This window comes from Salvelinus namaycush, chromosome 15 (genome assembly GCF_016432855.1).
Source record: "Salvelinus namaycush isolate Seneca chromosome 15, SaNama_1.0, whole genome shotgun sequence".
NCBI classification, from domain to species: Eukaryota; Metazoa; Chordata; class Actinopteri; order Salmoniformes; family Salmonidae; genus Salvelinus; species Salvelinus namaycush.
This window is the reverse complement of record NC_052321.1, coordinates 16,108,713-16,125,693: the sequence shown is the minus strand read 5'-3', so window position 1 is coordinate 16,125,693 and position 16,981 is coordinate 16,108,713. Positions and strand designations below refer to the sequence as shown.

The window sequence follows — 16,981 nt, the reverse complement described above, 5'->3', positions numbered from 1 at the left end:
ACAGGTGGGCCAAGCTTGTAGCATCATACCCAAGAAGATTCGAAGCTGTTATCGCTGCCAAAGGTGCTTCAACAAAGTACTGAGTAAAGGGTCTGAATACTTATGTAAATGAAATATTTCCATTTTTTATGTTTAATATATTTGCAAACATTTCTAGAAACCAGTTTTTGCTTTGTCGTTATGGGGTATTGTGTGTAGATTGATGAGGGGGGGGAAACGATTTAATCAATTCTAGAATAACGCTGTAACGGAAACAAAATGTGGAAAAAGTCAAGGGGTCTGAATACTTTCCGAAGGCACTGTGTAGAAGTAGACTGAGTGGCCTAATGGATAAGATGTCGGACTTCGAATCAGAAGATTGAGGTTTCGAGTTCCTTCGTGGCCGTTCAATTTCACTAGCTTTACTTGTTTAGACAGGTTCCCGATTTCCCTAAATAAGACATGTCTCTTGTTGCCTGGAAAAGTTAGGACATTGTTATGTAGATTTAATAATCACAGACTGCGTGGCCTAATGAATAAGGAGTCTGATTCTGCATCAGACGATTAAGAGATAGAGTCTCTTCATAGTTGTTAAAATCACTAGCTTTCTTCATTTAGATAGGTTCCCAATTTCTCTACATAAGACATATCTCTTGTTGCTGGGAAAAGGTAGGATGTTGTTATATAGCTTTAATAATCTCAGACTGCGTGGTGTAATGGTTAAGGTGAAACTGTGGTACGCCACTGAGGTAAAGGTACAATTTTCTGTTTTATATGAGTAGATTCTTCAATCAGCCAGCCTCTATGTCTTCATAGTAAAAGACCATAGGAGACTACTGTATGATTAAGTTATTCTTTAATATGTAATCAAAGTATACAATAAATGCTGTTCATGGCTATACTAGAAAGCAGATTTGTGTACAAACATAGTCCTTATTAACCAAGTTACTGGTAAAGGTTAAGGTGAATTCTGTCACCATTTTTGCACAAGATTGCAGGAAATATACAAATTTCAGATTTCCCTTTACACACCTTGTAGAGAAACATACAGCACCTTACTTGTAATCGCATTGCCCATTTAGCTTAAAACATTTCAATGTCATGGGCGTTCACAGACAATGGACAACAAAAACAGTGATCATGACATGTTGACCCTTTTTATGAGGTGTAGTGACGCGCACTCTCTTCATATTGTCATTGTCTTCACATTGATCATATTAACAAGTAGGGTTGGGCGTGTCGTAGCATTGAGTGGTCGTATCGTTGGTCTGATGTGAGTATCCCTGACCCTGGTCGTTCAGATGAGCAGAGCCAGGGCGGCTGCCTCTATGGAGAAGAGATGGTCATCCTCTACCTCAGGACAGTACAGCCTCATGAACTCAGCCAGGCGAAGGAGGTACTCTATGTTGTGGCCCGTGTTGCCTCTGCAGATGGCAATCTGAGCAGCTATCTCTGTGGGAGTGGCAGGCCCAAGGTATATGGGGTTGTCAGAGGTGGCGATGTAGACCAGGGCAAGCAGAGACCCTTGGCACTTCTCTCTGGGAGTGAACTCCACCATCTTGGTGACGTAGCCCCCCAGCACAGCCTCTCTCACATTCAGATACTGCAGAGACTCCTCCATTTGGGAGTCACTGACCTCGTAGGCTACCCCCCAGGTGCAAGCCTGCAGTGAGAAGAGATGGATGTTAGACTGGGGAAGGAGAAGTAGGTAATCAGATTGAACATATAGAATATATTGATAATTTTGACCAAGATGCGCACCTACAGCAAGACATCAATATCACCTGAGAAAGTATCCGAGACAGCGAAACAGCAACCCTCTGTCTTAGCACATGTAGCCCGTGTATCTGATGCCGTATGGCCAAAAAGAGTATGACGTGTTATTATTTTTGGCCAAATAGCATCAGATACATGGGCTACAGATACTAAGAAAGAGGGGTGCTGTTTGCCTCGCTCGGATGCTTTCTCTGGTGAAATAGATTCAGCCTCTTGCGAAATGAAGAAAAATTATGAAACATGGATAGACACAATGATAAATCATACATTTTTGGGGAAGCCTGGCTTCCCTTGGAATCCATGAATACACAGCACTTTGTAGGCTGAATGTCATTACACTTACAGTGTTTGTAATAGATGTCCTTCCATTCAAATTGCGGGTGCACAGTGCACTGTTCAGATGCTGGACTTACTTTGGAGTAGATGAACATGCGCAGGTAACCTACTTAAAGGAGTAGTTCACTATTTTACAGCTTGATGTTAGATGGTTCCTCACTCTGAAAATAGTCTATGGGCCAAGAGAAACTGTAATCAATTGATCCGTTATCTTTAAACAGCCACTACAAACTTCAGCTAACTTTAGCCACCACAAGCTAACAATCAATGGAAGTGCTGGAGGCATGTTTTTTATTTTTTATGTCCAAATCACCTGAAATCAATTCAAATCAACTCCCTATTTGGTTTGATGGTACTTAAGGTGGTACGTTGGCCATTTTTTTTAAAACATGGTCAAATGCCACCATCACTTCCATTGATTGTTAGCGTGTGGTGGCTAAAGTTAGCTGAAGTGTGTAATGGCTGTTAAAAGAAAAATGAACCATGGACTACAGTTTCTCCTTGGCCCATAGACTACTTTCAGGGTGTGGGACCATCTAACATCAAGTTGTAAAATAGTGAGCTTCTCCTTTAATCTACTTTTCGAAGTGATTTGTTTGACAATCAGATAAAAACATAATGGCTGGTTGTGTTCATGACACATTAAAAGGTCAAAGTTAAATTACATGTCTTTACTATAAAGCCCATAAAAAATAGAGACCCCCCTAATGTCACAGTATAATTTGCACTCTGGATGCCACTTTCAAGTGAATTTACAGATGTATGCTAAAATCCTTATATCAAATCCTGACCTTGAATCCAAACACTGTAACAGGTGTTTTGAAATTGATGTATGATTTATTTGATCAGGGAAATGTACAAAACCTAAGCTCAAACATTTAACCAAAAAATCCGCCTTGCATCGATTAAGGTTCAATATGTTATGCCCCCCCCCAGTGTCAATGTATTTTACAACACAAAGTACAGTACTTATTCATGGTAGACAGGATCAAAACAAATGTGAGCTGTATGTGTGTTCTGGGTTATTTTGAAACAAAGCCACTTACATCATGATCTTCCACTAAAGTCACCACTCTACCTGGCTGTGGAGGATAAGGACCATAGAGATAAGGACAGAGATGAATAGAGCACATGAGGATCAATGCACAGTCAGCATTGTTTTACAAATTAATTTCCACTTAGGCTAGACTAGCCTACTACATGTGAGCCTATCAAATTAGATATTTTTGGCCATGCCAGACCTTTATGTACATTGACATTTCCATAACCAATATGTTTGCATCACAAATCTGACATTTTTTATTAGACTTTCATTTGACTTCCCACTTTCTGTAGCTCAACAGTTTGATCTGAGATAATATGATGTCTGTCTACAGCAGCAGCAAATACACTGATTGCATTTCTGAAGGTAAAGACTTACCAAGTCTTTGTCTCCTCGATGAAAATTGTCCCCATGCCAGAAGCGTCTACTATATCCTTTGATATAGCCGACATAGTTTCTCTTGTATTTGAAGTCTGGTTTCCAGACTAGTGAGCCATATCCGAATATCCACAGGCTGGGTTTTTCTGATGCAGTAATGTCCAGAAGCTTCATTAAAGTTAGTTGGTCGTGTTTAGGTAATATTTAAGAGAAGATGTAATGTTTTGCCTATTTTCTTCTGTCAAGAAAAAGCCCGCTGGGCACACACCGGTTGAATCAAAGTTGTTTGCTCGTTGAACCAAAGTGGAATAGACGTTTAATTGAGGTCTGTGGCCAGTGGGAGCTGTTATACGATGTTACCGGTGGAGCTCACTCTCCTTTGTAGATGCATTCCGAAGCATGAGACCGCTAAACTATTCGCTATAAATGCCGACAGTGGTTTTTCCGAGGCGTTTCGAACTTCTATCTGTACAATCAGTTTGGTGTGTCTACCAACCAATATGCAGTAACGTTACTACTACAACAGTATATTGGTGTACAGACAGACACGTGTATGTGTTGTGGCGGGACGTCAGACCAAGACGTTGCTGACCAATGATATCATAGAAGAGGTCGTACTAGAAGCACAAACCGACCAATTAGAAACCTTATCGAGAGCAAAACATTCTCTGGAATCCTGTTTTCGAACGTTACAATGTCGCCATAACAACGTATCTGACGAACAGACACTGAAAACAATAACATGGGATTATATGAGTGATCTGTAGGGGAGAGTGGGGAAAATTGAGCCAAATGCGTAAAGTGAGCCACCACTGTTTCTAGGAAACCATAAACAAAATTAATCATTTGACCAAATATTTAGGAAGAGGTCATCATTTCATGGAGTCTGTGAAGGAAGAAACCACATGGCATGGAAAAAGAGGTAAGCAAATTGGGTCCCCAAAAATATTTGCACAAAGTCAAATGAATGTATTGTGTTAGAGGTTTCATGATGCTTGTTTCTAAATTGTTTAAACATTTTTTATTTATTTAACCTTTATTTAACTAGGCAAGGCAGTTAACATCAAATTCTTATTTACATTGACAGCCTACCAGGGAACAGTGGGTTAACTGCCTTGTTCAGGGGCAGAACGGCAGATTTTTACCTTGTCAGCTCGGGGATTCGATCCAGCAACCTTTCGGTTAAAATTATTAAAAGACAAAAAAAGTGGTCTCTTGGCACTACTTACCCCAGGTATGGGGTAAGTTGTGCAAACTGAGGTAAATTGTGCCGAGAGACCACTTTTTTTGGACAAGCTATGTTTTCAAAACTGAAATGTTTATATTAATTCTGATTATTACCAGGGAAATATATGTGGATATCTTTGTCAGAAAATAATACTATTTCTATTGACGGGGTAATGCTGAATTTAAAAAAATGTCTCAACTTACCCTACTCTCCTCTACTGTCTGAATTGATTTTGAGCATCACAACTGTTTTGATAAGAGAGGGGATTTATTAAGTGTGTAATTTAATCTTTACTTGAGGTGTCACTGGAAGTAATGTACAATGTAGCCTACTGTACTTGCAATCTTGTAGTCGTTTGATTTACTGAAAATGGTATCTAATAATCATGAGTCACATAAAAGACAGACATATAAAGTAATTCATGAATTACTTCATTCATTAATTCTTCCATCCGTTCATTGTATTTCAGAGGATAGTTTACATAACACAGAAACGGCAAGCTATTTTTGCCCCATTCACAGGATGTTGAAGCTCTTACATTATGTTCCCTGGTTATACATAGATTGACAGTGACACTGGCTGTCCAATGTCCAAACTTGTGAGTTGAATTGAGTATATCCTGTAAAAATGCTTTGCTTGAGATCTTGCAATTCCACCATGGATGTTGGTGTGATAGTAGTGTTTGAAAAATACATGTTTATTCTCTTTGAAGTACTTTGAAGTACTGTATGTATATCAATGTTTGCTTCATTGCTCTCCACTGTCAGGAAAGTAAGGCAAGCAGCAAGCCTGCAGTCTCTTTTTAACCATGTGTGAAAACGGAGCTCCCATTATATCCTTGAGTGTCACATAGTGTGATACCGCAGAAGCAGCTAATGAGATTAGCTATAAATAGAAGCATTAGCTTGCAGAATAAGATCCAAGTATTGTAAAGCCCTTTTAACATCTGTTCTCTTCTTAGGTGTCTCTCTAGCACCCTATATAAGCTTGTATCATACCTGATCAATGAATGACGCTTAAGTAGACGATTTACCTTCAGCCCTCTTTGACCTCAGGCTAGGACAATGATGTTTTGGTCCTACCGTGGCATGAACAACACAGTCTGATAATGGTGTTCCATATACAATAGCTTATTTGATATCATCACAAAATCTTAAAATATAGAATACTCCCCTTGCCTCTAGTTATCCAATTCTTATTTTAAGTATTGAAAGAAATATTGGAAGTAACTTTCATGTATGGTTTACTGCCCCCATGTGTTAATTAAGAACATTACAAAAAGAAAGGAAACCTCTGTCTGAAGTTACTGTATTTCCTGAGATCAGATGCCATTTCCTCAATGTTAACATGCAAATTATTGTCAATACACTCTATTTTGAAAACTGTTTTAGGTTTAATTTAGATTTAATTCTCATTGTTTGAGTGTTGTAAAGCAGTCATTTACTATTTTCTTTATATTCCTGGAAATTCACTAGTTGGGGTCTCCTCAGTCGAGCACTTGATTCTCTTTTGTTCAAGCTGGCCTGAAGCACGTTTAGGTACTCGCTGTCTATCAGTCATTTACTATGTTTGTTTTTTATAGGACTTTGAGGATTTTTGTGATGAATAAATGCCTGTATAATCAAACATCTTATCCTTGTGAAGAACATAGAGCAATTGATAATGATGTTTGCAACCGTGGGAAATAGGAATGGGAGAATTTTTTTTTTATCAACATGCAGTCTTTTTGTAACAGATGTGAGAGAAAAGTTGTTGGCCGGTGTCCTGTACATTTTAATCTGACGGGATGCAGGAAATGATGTCAATTGGCCAAAAACAGGATGCTTTGATTATAACACAATGAAAATATGTGGCTTTATGGTAGATGTCTGAAAGGGTTATAAAATGGGAAAGAATATGTGAAAAAGACAAAAGTGTGGGTGTTAGGGTTGTTAAGATGAAATAATTAATCAAACTAATCAATATAATAGCAGAGATAGATGATCAGGTGTTAAGCATGTGATAGTTGTCTTTGTTGGGAGATCTGGACTGGCTGGGGTGTTGTGTTGGCTTTAGCACCCCTTCAAGGCTGCCGGTAACTTGGCACTGGACTCTTGGGGCCCTATTTGCTGCGTTCACGCTCAGTTAGAGAGGAGGCACTGATTTTCCCAGTGGTGTAGGGTCACACCCCAAAGCATCTGCCTGGTTTTGTTAAGTAGCCTCTTTTCCAGATTGTGTTCCCTCCTCGTCTCAATATTTTAACTTATGGGGTGGACATCCTAGGAAACAGCATTCACATTTTAGCACCAGAAAAGCCGAGTGAGTCATTTGGACTCGATATGAATTTAAAATTCTATTACCTCTACAATTGTTTAAGTAATGTCCCCTCCATCCTTGACTTTTCCTGAATAAGTTTATTTAACACATGTATGTTGTAAGAATTTCGATATCACAAACAGTTTTGTCAAAAAAAAAATATCCTACAGAGTCACATGCAGCAACGGATAGCCTACAATAACATAAACTAATGAATATGCTATTGAGTTCTTTTTTTTTTTTTATAGTCTTATTCTGATGTTACCCAGACCTTCATAAACACAACCCACATATTTATTTCTTCGATAGCATATATGAAATGTATTTATTAGACTGTTAAGAGCAGATGAGTCAAAATGACTGCTCATTGACTCAAATGGAGTCAAGCCAGTTTAAAGCAACTTGAATGCTTGACAACCAGGGGCATAAGGATGAGATTGATGTTCTTTTTGGAGAAAAAAAACACTTCCATACAAATATTGACCATTCTGTGTACTGTACTTCAAAATGTTTATTCATTTTTTTTTAATATATAACTTTTGTCCATATTTCTCACATTGCTGTCAAATACAATACTGTCCACTAAATGATTGCGTGCACATTGATTTCACATCACATTGACTCACCAGTCACCACCACCACATGTGATTACTAGAACTGCTACAAGGTCATACATCATCTAGACAATGAAGCCATTTCCACAACAGGGGATGGACTTCAACGGAAGGTTCTTGATCATTCCAATATCTAGGCAAATTGAAAGCTCTATAGTTGACCACTTCTACTCAACATGAAACCAACAAACAGTGTACCAGATATGTTTTCATTGTTTAAAAAACAACAATCACAACAACATTAAACATTAAAATAAATTCAACTTTTTGGGCATCAAATTGAAAACCGTTGTACACCGACTTCTACATTTATAAATATACATTATATACAAAATAATCGTATAAAACATAATAGAAAGACCAGTGCTTCATAATATTTAAATAACTAGTGAAATACTAATTTAAAAAAACAACATTATTGGTTCAGTAATGTCAATTCTAATTATAGGCGTCCTTGGTATGATAGTCACTTTTGTTTTTCTTTGTTTTCATTTCTGGGCAATGTTGCATAATAAGAAGTAAAAATAGCTTCTTCTTGAATCCCCCTGGCACTACGTCATTTATTGCATCAGTTGTTTTCTCTTAAAAGTATTTTCCCTTCAGTTTTTGTTGTGCAATGGATCCAAGAAGAAGCAGGGCATCAAGCTCTATAACCCATACTTAAGGCTCTGTGATTCGGGATGCATACATTCTTTATTTTAAAAAATTATGTAAAAAAAAATAATAATAATAATTTACAAAATTGACATAGGCCTGGGTCTCAAATATTCTCAAAAAATGAACCGTTTCTAGTATTTTTTTTCTCTCCTTGAAAGTTTATTAAACAAAGTCTCCTTTTTTGCATACTGTAGCACATCACCAGGGTAAATGGAAGTAGCTGGCTTCTTGTTGGCAGTAAGTTGATTGGTTGGTTGCTGATTATCAAAATAAGGTGGAGTATCTCCAGACAGAGCCCTCTCGTCCTGCTGATGGGCAAGGTGGCATAAACACATAGGCCTGTTTTCCATGGATATGGTGGGACAAGTCCTGTCAAGGGGCTGAATCTGTCAGTCCACCCTGAAGGTGAAACATCCAAAAGTCCAAGTTGTGTATTATTTCTCACAGTCTGTTCAGTCCTTACATTCTAACAAAGTTCTGTAGTTTGAGTCCTATTGCATTCATAGAGCACACCGGCTCGGTCCAGTTATCAAGTTTTCTAGAGCAGCAATTCACAGTTAAATAAATCCCTGTCTGTTTCTACACTGTAAACAGTCCAGAAGATATCCATTCTTCAGAATGTCTGATACCCTCCATGTATTATACCTGGTAGTAGAAGACAAAAAGTTAACTAGTTTAATCATCAGAGCAATATAATGGAAACCTTGATACATTTTTGCATTGCTGATTGATAACTGTTAATGACATGCTGTCAAGAGTTGCAGGAACATGTTCAGAGGAAATGTGAAAAAATAAGCTTACCTCAGTTGCTATGACGCATTCATTTTTCTCCTCTGCTATCACAAACACAGACTGGTATATTGAATCTCTTGGAGAACATATCGTTGCTATCCTACACTCTGGCCTTTCGCTGTAAATGAAAAGAAAACATGTCAACACTTAAAAACCAAACCACTGTCATTTATCAAACACTGGAGAATAGGAAGTAGGTCAAATCTATCCAGGTTGTCATCTGCAGGCAGCATTTGAACTTACCTGTACTTTCTACTCAACGGCATTTTCTCCTCTATCGTCTTTTTACAGTTCTCATCTTTATCCTCTTGCGACGGTTCATCCTTGTACTCCTTGGAGGTTTTGTAGTCCAAGTGGTAGTTGATGTGTTTGTGGTTTTGGGACTTCTCCCTGGGACATTCCACCTCTAGGTCCAGGTCCACCTTTTTGTTGGTGTTCTTCAGCTGCAGGTCAGAAATGAGGTTCTCCTTCTGGAAATGTGAAAGGTTGTTCATGGTCTCTGAGTCCTGCTCCCTCTTCCTCTGCTGCTGGATGTGGCGCAGGACCATGGCCACCATGAAGATCAGCACCAGGAGCACCACCAGGCCCACACCCAGACAGATGGCTGCCCAGTGGAGCCTGTCTTGGGGCTCTCTGACGGGGCTGGGGCTGGGGCTGGGGGGGATGAGTAAAGGCACATCGTAGTACTGGCACTGGGTGCCGCTGAAGTGGGCTGAGCAGGTGCAGTCAGCAGGCTGGCCTTTGGCCCCATTGGTGCAGGTCCCACCGTTCAGGCAGGGTTTGGAGGCACAGCTGTCAGTGGGCTTGTCACAGTTGCGGCCGGTGTAGCCCAGGGGGCAGATACAGGTGTAGTCGTTGATGCGGTCCATGCAGGTAGCTCCACTGGCGCAGGGGTTCATGGAACACTCGTTGATGTTGATCTCGCAGCGTGGGCCAGTGAAGCCTGAGCGGCAGCTGCACCAACGTGTGGTGCCATGGATAACACAACGTCCACCTGAACAGAACAGCCCAGCATTATCAAACAGTGCACATCATGTTCAATTGAGGTTAGCTCTAATGCAGATGTCTCTAGAGAGAACATTCCAAATTGATTTGTTTGAGTAAGTGCTCTGTACTGACGGTGTAGAAAAGAACTCAAAGACAATAAACAAATTCCTTCTAATTGTTGTTGTTGAGATGTGGAGACAGTGGAAACTATCACATACCATTTGTACAGGGCAAGGAGGTGCATTTGTCCACTTTCTTCTCACAGTTGAGTCCAGTGAAGCCCCCTGGGCACTCGCACATGTAGCTCCGCCCATTGTCCCTTTCTCTGCACTTCCCGTGGAAGCAGGGTGAATCGGCACAAGTCAGCATTCTGTGCTCGCAGTGCGTCCCCTCGAACCCCTGTGGGCATGCACACCTATAGCCGTTCTCAAGGTCCTGTTGGCCACAGATAGACAGAGGTTATCACAGCCCACTGTCACAGGAAACAATCCCAGCAAAATTCAGTGTAGGTTTCTTGCTGTGCCTCTCATTTCGATGCCCTTGCGACTCCACATTATTATCTCATAATTCTCATGCCCCCTGTGCCCCAGTTGGAATTACATTCATTTACAGGAGAGAGTATGTGAACTGGCTAAAGGTCTGTCTGTTGCATTCTTCTATACCGGCCTAGAGATGTGGATAGATATAGGAAAAACAAAAACAGGAAAGCCTGTGTGTGCTGTGTGTTGTGGGAAACGGATAGGCTTTCCGGGCTTACCAAGCACTGGCCTCCGTTCCGACAGGGCTGGCTGTCGCACTCCCTGACCTCACTGTCACACTTATCCCCTGTGAAGCCCGGCTGGCAGGTACAGGTGTAGCTCCCCTGGCCCGTGTTCATACAAGTGGCCCCATTACGACACGGCTTGTGATGGGTGCAATAGTTCAGATCTGTGGATAAATGTGTATATGAAAAACAGTTACTCCCCGGCCCTAGTCTCCTATCATAATCAGGATGCCTGATGACTCTTGCAATATTATAGGAACATGTCATATTTATACTGTCATATAGCACGTCCTGTGGTTTCCCCCTATGGGCTATTGAACAGCAGTACTTCTGTATTGTTTCACAACAGGACCCAGAGGAGCCTGAGACACTGACCTTGGTCACAGAGGAGGCCTCCCCAGCCCTCTTTGCAGGTGCACTGCCAGGGCTGCTGACAGGTGCCATGTTTGCAGGATGGATGCCTTTTACACTCATTACAGAAGGTCCCCTGCCAGCCCTCTCTGCATCTGTCACAAACAAAACATCACACCTTTAGCACTGTGTACTTACACACATGCAGGCAAATACACATGCAGGCAGGCAAGCATGTATGTAAACACACACACACACACACACACACACACACACACACACACACACACACACACACACTAGATTAACTATTGTATACTTACACACACTGTCCTGGCCTTGAGCAATTTCCATTTATTTTGCTGCACCCTTCAAGGCAAATTGCTGCATATAAAAATTAGACAAAACAGGAACTTTATTTTTTTGTAAACTCATTCAACAATAGATCATAAAGCTTCTGGCTCGGATTAGGAATCCCCTTCCCACTGTTGTAGTATCAAAACGGTTACCTGTCTATTTCTAATGAAACCTTAATTTGCTGTTTCTGTGTTGTGACATTGAATTTGCATGGTTACAAGACTAGTGTTTAACGGCTGGTTAGGCCTGAGCAGATGCTTGGTCTCAAAAGCGGACAGCTGCCCCATTGTTGTTGGTAGGCTGTTGAACCCTGTTTGCAGCTGCTGCCCTACCGCTCAACAATAGAGCCCGCAATTTAGTGGCGCGTGGCTGATAATAATGCCGCGATTAACCCGGCGCGTGCTGCTTTACCAGAACGCTACCCGGGATTATTCTACCCACATGTGCCCAAAGTTGTGAGAAATCTAGGGGTGAAGGGGCTGGGTTGGAAGGGAGCGCGCCTCGCTATTTTCGCTCATCCTTGTCACTCCAAACTGCAAATCTAAGCCTTTCTAGAGCAGCGGCATCTCGACACTATTGGCCCTATTATGCAAATACTTTGAGAAATAACATCCTACTACATATTGTGAAAAGTCTTCTTAAGAAACCCAGAACATTTTATTCTGATTGCTTACGTTCTTCGCAGTATTGTCCCTTCCAGCCCCGTAGACATGATATTTGCCCGTCAGGGTTGCAGGTGTAGTGGCCAAAACGGTCGTCTCTTGGAGCGCATATTTTTGAACAACTGTCCCCGTAGTAATTTGCATGGCAGATGAACCGGTATGAGTACCTTAACTCCGTCTGCCTCACACTCTGCACATCCTGGGACCACTCATCTCCTACTTCCAACTTTCTTTGAATGGCAAAATAACTAATCAATAAGGCAGGGTTGTTTGTATCTGCTGGGATAGAGAACAAAAAACATGCGTCAAGATAGTGTGGCCTATCAAGTAGGCTACTACTGTATGATTGCATGATTTAAAAAAATGCCAAACAAACAGTGCACATTGTCTTGAATTATTTCTCTCAATAGGATAAATAGATGGTAAATATGTAATGCAAGTTTTCAGTTTATGATAGGCATATATCAAGGCCTGTGCCCTATTTTTTCAAGTGGGTCGGTGGACGGCGATTGAAATGTCATCTTCCTTTATGTCAGCAAAACATGTTCAACCCATTATTCCCCTTCCAAAGGGGGGAACAGCAAAAGGTGTAAAATACAGGAAAAGCAGTCATGAGGCTTTTGGCAAGGTTTAGATATTCTCACTAAAGACTTGAACACTTTCCCACGCTTAAAATAAACCAGAGGAAGTGCGATTGTGTTGGACACAGAGCATGAAAGAAGTGCTCTGTTGCACGTAATTCATCATTACACATGGACATCAACACATTCATATTTCCAAGTTTCATTATAACGGCAACATTTCTGTATACATTGCATTTATTAATACTGCATAAATTGCATTTATTAATACTGCATAAATTGCATTTATTTATACTGCATAAATTGCATTTAATTATAATGCGTAATGATTTAAATCTAGAGCATAGGGAGTATTTGTCATGCATCTGTAACAGTGCCATGTATCCCTCTAGCGGTGGTCATGTATGTAGCGCGCCACTCACCTTCAGGTAGGTCCGCTGAAGGAGAATACCATGCTTCAATGATTAGAGAAAACGAGCCCTAGGAGTGGAAAAAAATATTATCCTACCATGAGTTTCATTTTTTCAGTTGCACATATTTTTTCCCTATTTTTTTCTTCTTTAGATAACATGTATTGAATGATATGTGGACTAGGCTAATGACATACTAACATGTTATCATAAATCCTCATGCACGTCTATATAGGTTAGTGCAGTTGTTTGATTTATGCTTAGCTCTTCACCACCCATTTTATTGCAAACACCGTTATTCCATGTATCAATAGGCATATATATTCTCAACCACTTCAATGTGGTATTATAGGCAATGCATAGTGTCTTACCGGCCATGCAAAGTGGGTGAGTGGCAGGCGAATAGGTTTAGTGAACGTGCCGTCCTCCATGACGCTGAACGAGTTGGTGCCTAGTACAGGTGTAACGACACTGCCGAAGTAGCAGTCACCTGGTGACACTACAGTCTGGTAGTTCTTCAAGCAAACTCGGAAAAAAGTCCTACACGCTGGACTACAAGATACGCCGTTTGCCAGCAAACCTCTATTATTCTGAAACTGATGAAGATCAAGCTCGAATACACCAGATCCCAGAACCTAAAGGAAGAGAATCAATTAATAAATATAGAACAATATTCCATTGCAATAATTTACATTGCGCATTATTATAGGCGTATTATATGCTATTACATGGTGCATTATTAAACTGTTGCTGTGTCAACATCTAGGCATGAATGATTCCAATAATAGTTTAACTATAAAATTACCTGCTTAAAAATCGTTATAATAATTGCGATGATAAAGGTAAACCAAGTTGCCATTCTTTTCCACAGATCGGTTCGTATCCTTTGAAAAATAACCTGTTCTCCACAGAGGGCTCCTATTCCAAGCAGTGATGATGAAATATGAAATTTGGAAATGAGAAATAAATAAATCCTTCTTCAAAACCTTTTTGGGCGAGACCGAGCTCCGCAATCCAAAACGCGCAGAAGTTGAGAAACCTTGTTATCCAGACAGTGAGATGCAGGTTAAACGCATAACAGTAACGTCAATATCCACAGTTTATTCATCCTTCTGTCTTTACGTTGACCTTCCATCTTGATCCTGCTGAAAATGTGTTTTCTCTTGGCGTTGTGTCGATGCAACTCTTGCGCTTTGCTTATACAGAAAGCTTCTGGTGGCGCCAAGATTGTTGTGAAAATGTGGCAGGACATCAGTCACAGAGAACTCTGTTTCTTAATGAAGGGTGTTTCACGTCTCGGTTCACGTTATATACTTGTGTGTCATTATGAATACTGTCAATCAATAAACACCGCCCCTTTCCATCCACGCCTGTTGCAACCAACCCTCATGTCCAATTTTAATAATCCTGCCGTTGTCTCTCGCAGGAGACAGACTTCTGACTATCAACAATTCGGCATCTGTTGATATGTTTTTGGTTCACTGAAAGGGGTTTTCAGCACGTGTAGCCTTACAGCAATTTTGAATTTGTTTAACAAAGGATCATTTATATATGTTGTTACGCACTTTTATTCCAAATATATTTTAAATAATAATTATTTTATTAATTATTAGCAATTATGTCATCCTCTTTATTTGATGTTATTATCAGTAATTACGAAATTAATATCATAGCATTTGTACGAAAATCCTGTCTATTTTACCCTGTCTATAATTAATTGTGACTCGTTATCTCTCCCAGATTGTACCTTTAACATTGGATAACTATTAGTTAACATTTGATATAGTTTGTGTGGTTTATATTGCACTAGTAGACATTCCTGATAATCGTAAAACGGATTACCCTTTCCTTTTTTTAACCTGTACATCCATTTTGCACTCTCCAATTGGCTGTGCGTCATTGGGTGCGCCCTCATCCACAAAGATGCCACGTGCCTCTTTGGTCGCGTGCCTACCATTATCACTGACCACACATCTTTGTTAATGCCACATATTATATAGAATAGTGAAGACGAAGCGGGAGATAACCATACAGCTGTATGATAATGAGCTGAGCTCTATCCAAACCACTGCGCCTCAAAAATCACAAGTCTTTGAAGGCGCCCACTCATCAGAAATGTGAAGAACTGCTCAAATCCAAACTTCCAGTCTCATTCTCTCACATAATTATTGTAACAGAGGTTATCAAGACGTGTACTTATGTTAGTGCATTAAATCAATATTGTTTTTCAACTTTATACATGTTTTGGTTTACAAGTTTGATTATTGTTGTGTGTTTCAGTAAACATATTAGATTATTGTTGTATATTTCATGTAAACTAAGTGTTAATTACCCTGTTCACGTTGTGTTGATTTCTATTAAATAAATGCCCAGTAAAATACCATGCCACCTGCTCAACCAACCTCCATTATATGACCTTCACTGGCAGACAGCCAATTGTGGAAATTGAAGTGGGGGGAGACTGTAGTCCTACTTATTATATGTTAGTTTAACTTTTAAACAACTATGTTTGTTGAACATGTAATATCCAGCCACGCTGTTAAATAACTTTCCCTCTTTCCTTTTTAAGATCAAATGATTGTTGAGAGAAGGAAGCCAAAATGAGTCCAATGAAGTAAATGTAGGACTTAAACAAATCATTTAAACCCTCCATACAGTTTTATCACACATAGACCCATGCTGGGTAACAGCATTGTTGGCTTTATCACTTATTGAGCAGACCGCCTTGTCCAGCAGGATTTACAGTGGAGGAGTGAGGGAACAGGATTTACGAACTGTTCCCTGGCCAGATGAAGGTGTCTTATGGCAGAACACTCCTGCAGAGATGACCTCATCTACACCCCCCACGTTTGACTTATTGGTTGAAGGCGATTCTGTTGAGCACAGGGACAATGGACTATTGAGTCTCACATCTCCAATGTACTGGAGCCCTTTTCCCACCATTCACCGTGGCACACTGGACTGGTCCTGTGGAGAATCGCTGGAATTTTCAGACTGGTCTGTATAGACGAGAGGTTTACTCAAACCGTACAGTAGCAGTGATGCTCAGAATGTCAGGAGATCAGAGTCATAGCACCTGAGCTCAGCCAGACTTTTGTAGGGTTATTTTCCTGTTTTCTTAAGTGATAGCATGGATGCAATTTGTAAAAAGCCAGTTTATTCTGACTGAATCAAGGAAACTGGTGAGCTTCAGTACCGTGCTAATGAGTCATACCCAAGGCCCCTCATACACACTTCAAAACTTCTACACAGATGAATAATTTAGGAGGTGGTAAATTAATAACTGTACAAGTTAAGTTGCCTGGATTTGTAACCTACATCCTTTAAATATGATAAATAAAAACAGACAGCATCAGATAGGCATATGGAGCTGTATCTCCAGTATGCTACACTTGGTGTCATCAAACTTTCTCACTATTTACCCATCACCCCGTACCTCCCCAATCCCCATTTCATCACTATTTACCCATCACCCTGTACCTCCCCAATCCCATTTCATCACTATTTACCCATCACCCCGTACCTCCCCAATCCCATTTCATCACTATTTACCCATCACCCCGTACCTCCCCCAATCCCATTTCATCACTATTTACCCATCACCCCGTACCTCCCCAATCCCATTTCATCCCTATTTACCCATCACCCCGTACCTCCCCAATCCCATTTCATCACTATTTACCCATCACCCCATACCTCCCCAATCCCATTTCATCACTATTTACCCATCACCCGTACCTCCCCCAATCCCATTTCATCACTATTTACCCATC

The 16,981-nt window shown here is 40.4% G+C and overlaps 2 protein-coding genes across 3 annotated transcripts; both read right to left on the bottom strand.

The window, feature by feature from the left end:
• Positions 1-876: 876 nt before the first annotated feature.
• Positions 877-3,982, bottom strand: LOC120059843 (glutathione-specific gamma-glutamylcyclotransferase 1-like). The gene is made up of 3 exons (XM_039008893.1): positions 3,512-3,982; positions 3,138-3,173; positions 877-1,642 (listed from the first exon to the last, which is right to left on the bottom strand). The coding sequence occupies exons 1-3, from the start codon at positions 3,683-3,685 to the stop codon at positions 1,277-1,279; spliced, it is 576 nt and encodes a 191-aa protein (XP_038864821.1). The 5' UTR covers positions 3,686-3,982; the 3' UTR covers positions 877-1,276.
• A 3,531-nt stretch (positions 3,983-7,513) lies between these two features.
• Positions 7,514-14,472, bottom strand: LOC120060221 (delta-like protein 4). 2 transcript variants are annotated; one of them, XM_039009372.1, is made up of 11 exons: positions 14,014-14,472; positions 13,580-13,843; positions 13,221-13,278; positions 12,230-12,496; positions 11,522-11,582; positions 11,223-11,353; positions 10,842-11,011; positions 10,303-10,519; positions 9,341-10,091; positions 9,107-9,215; positions 7,514-8,950 (listed from the first exon to the last, which is right to left on the bottom strand). In XM_039009372.1, the coding sequence occupies exons 1-11, from the start codon at positions 14,065-14,067 to the stop codon at positions 8,945-8,947; spliced, it is 2,088 nt and encodes a 695-aa protein (XP_038865300.1). In that variant the 5' UTR covers positions 14,068-14,472; the 3' UTR covers positions 7,514-8,944. The 2 variants fall into 2 exon arrangements, with proteins under 2 accessions (XP_038865300.1, XP_038865301.1); XM_039009373.1 differs by having other exon boundaries at positions 12,230-12,493.
• Between the last annotated feature and the right edge of the window lie 2,509 nt (positions 14,473-16,981).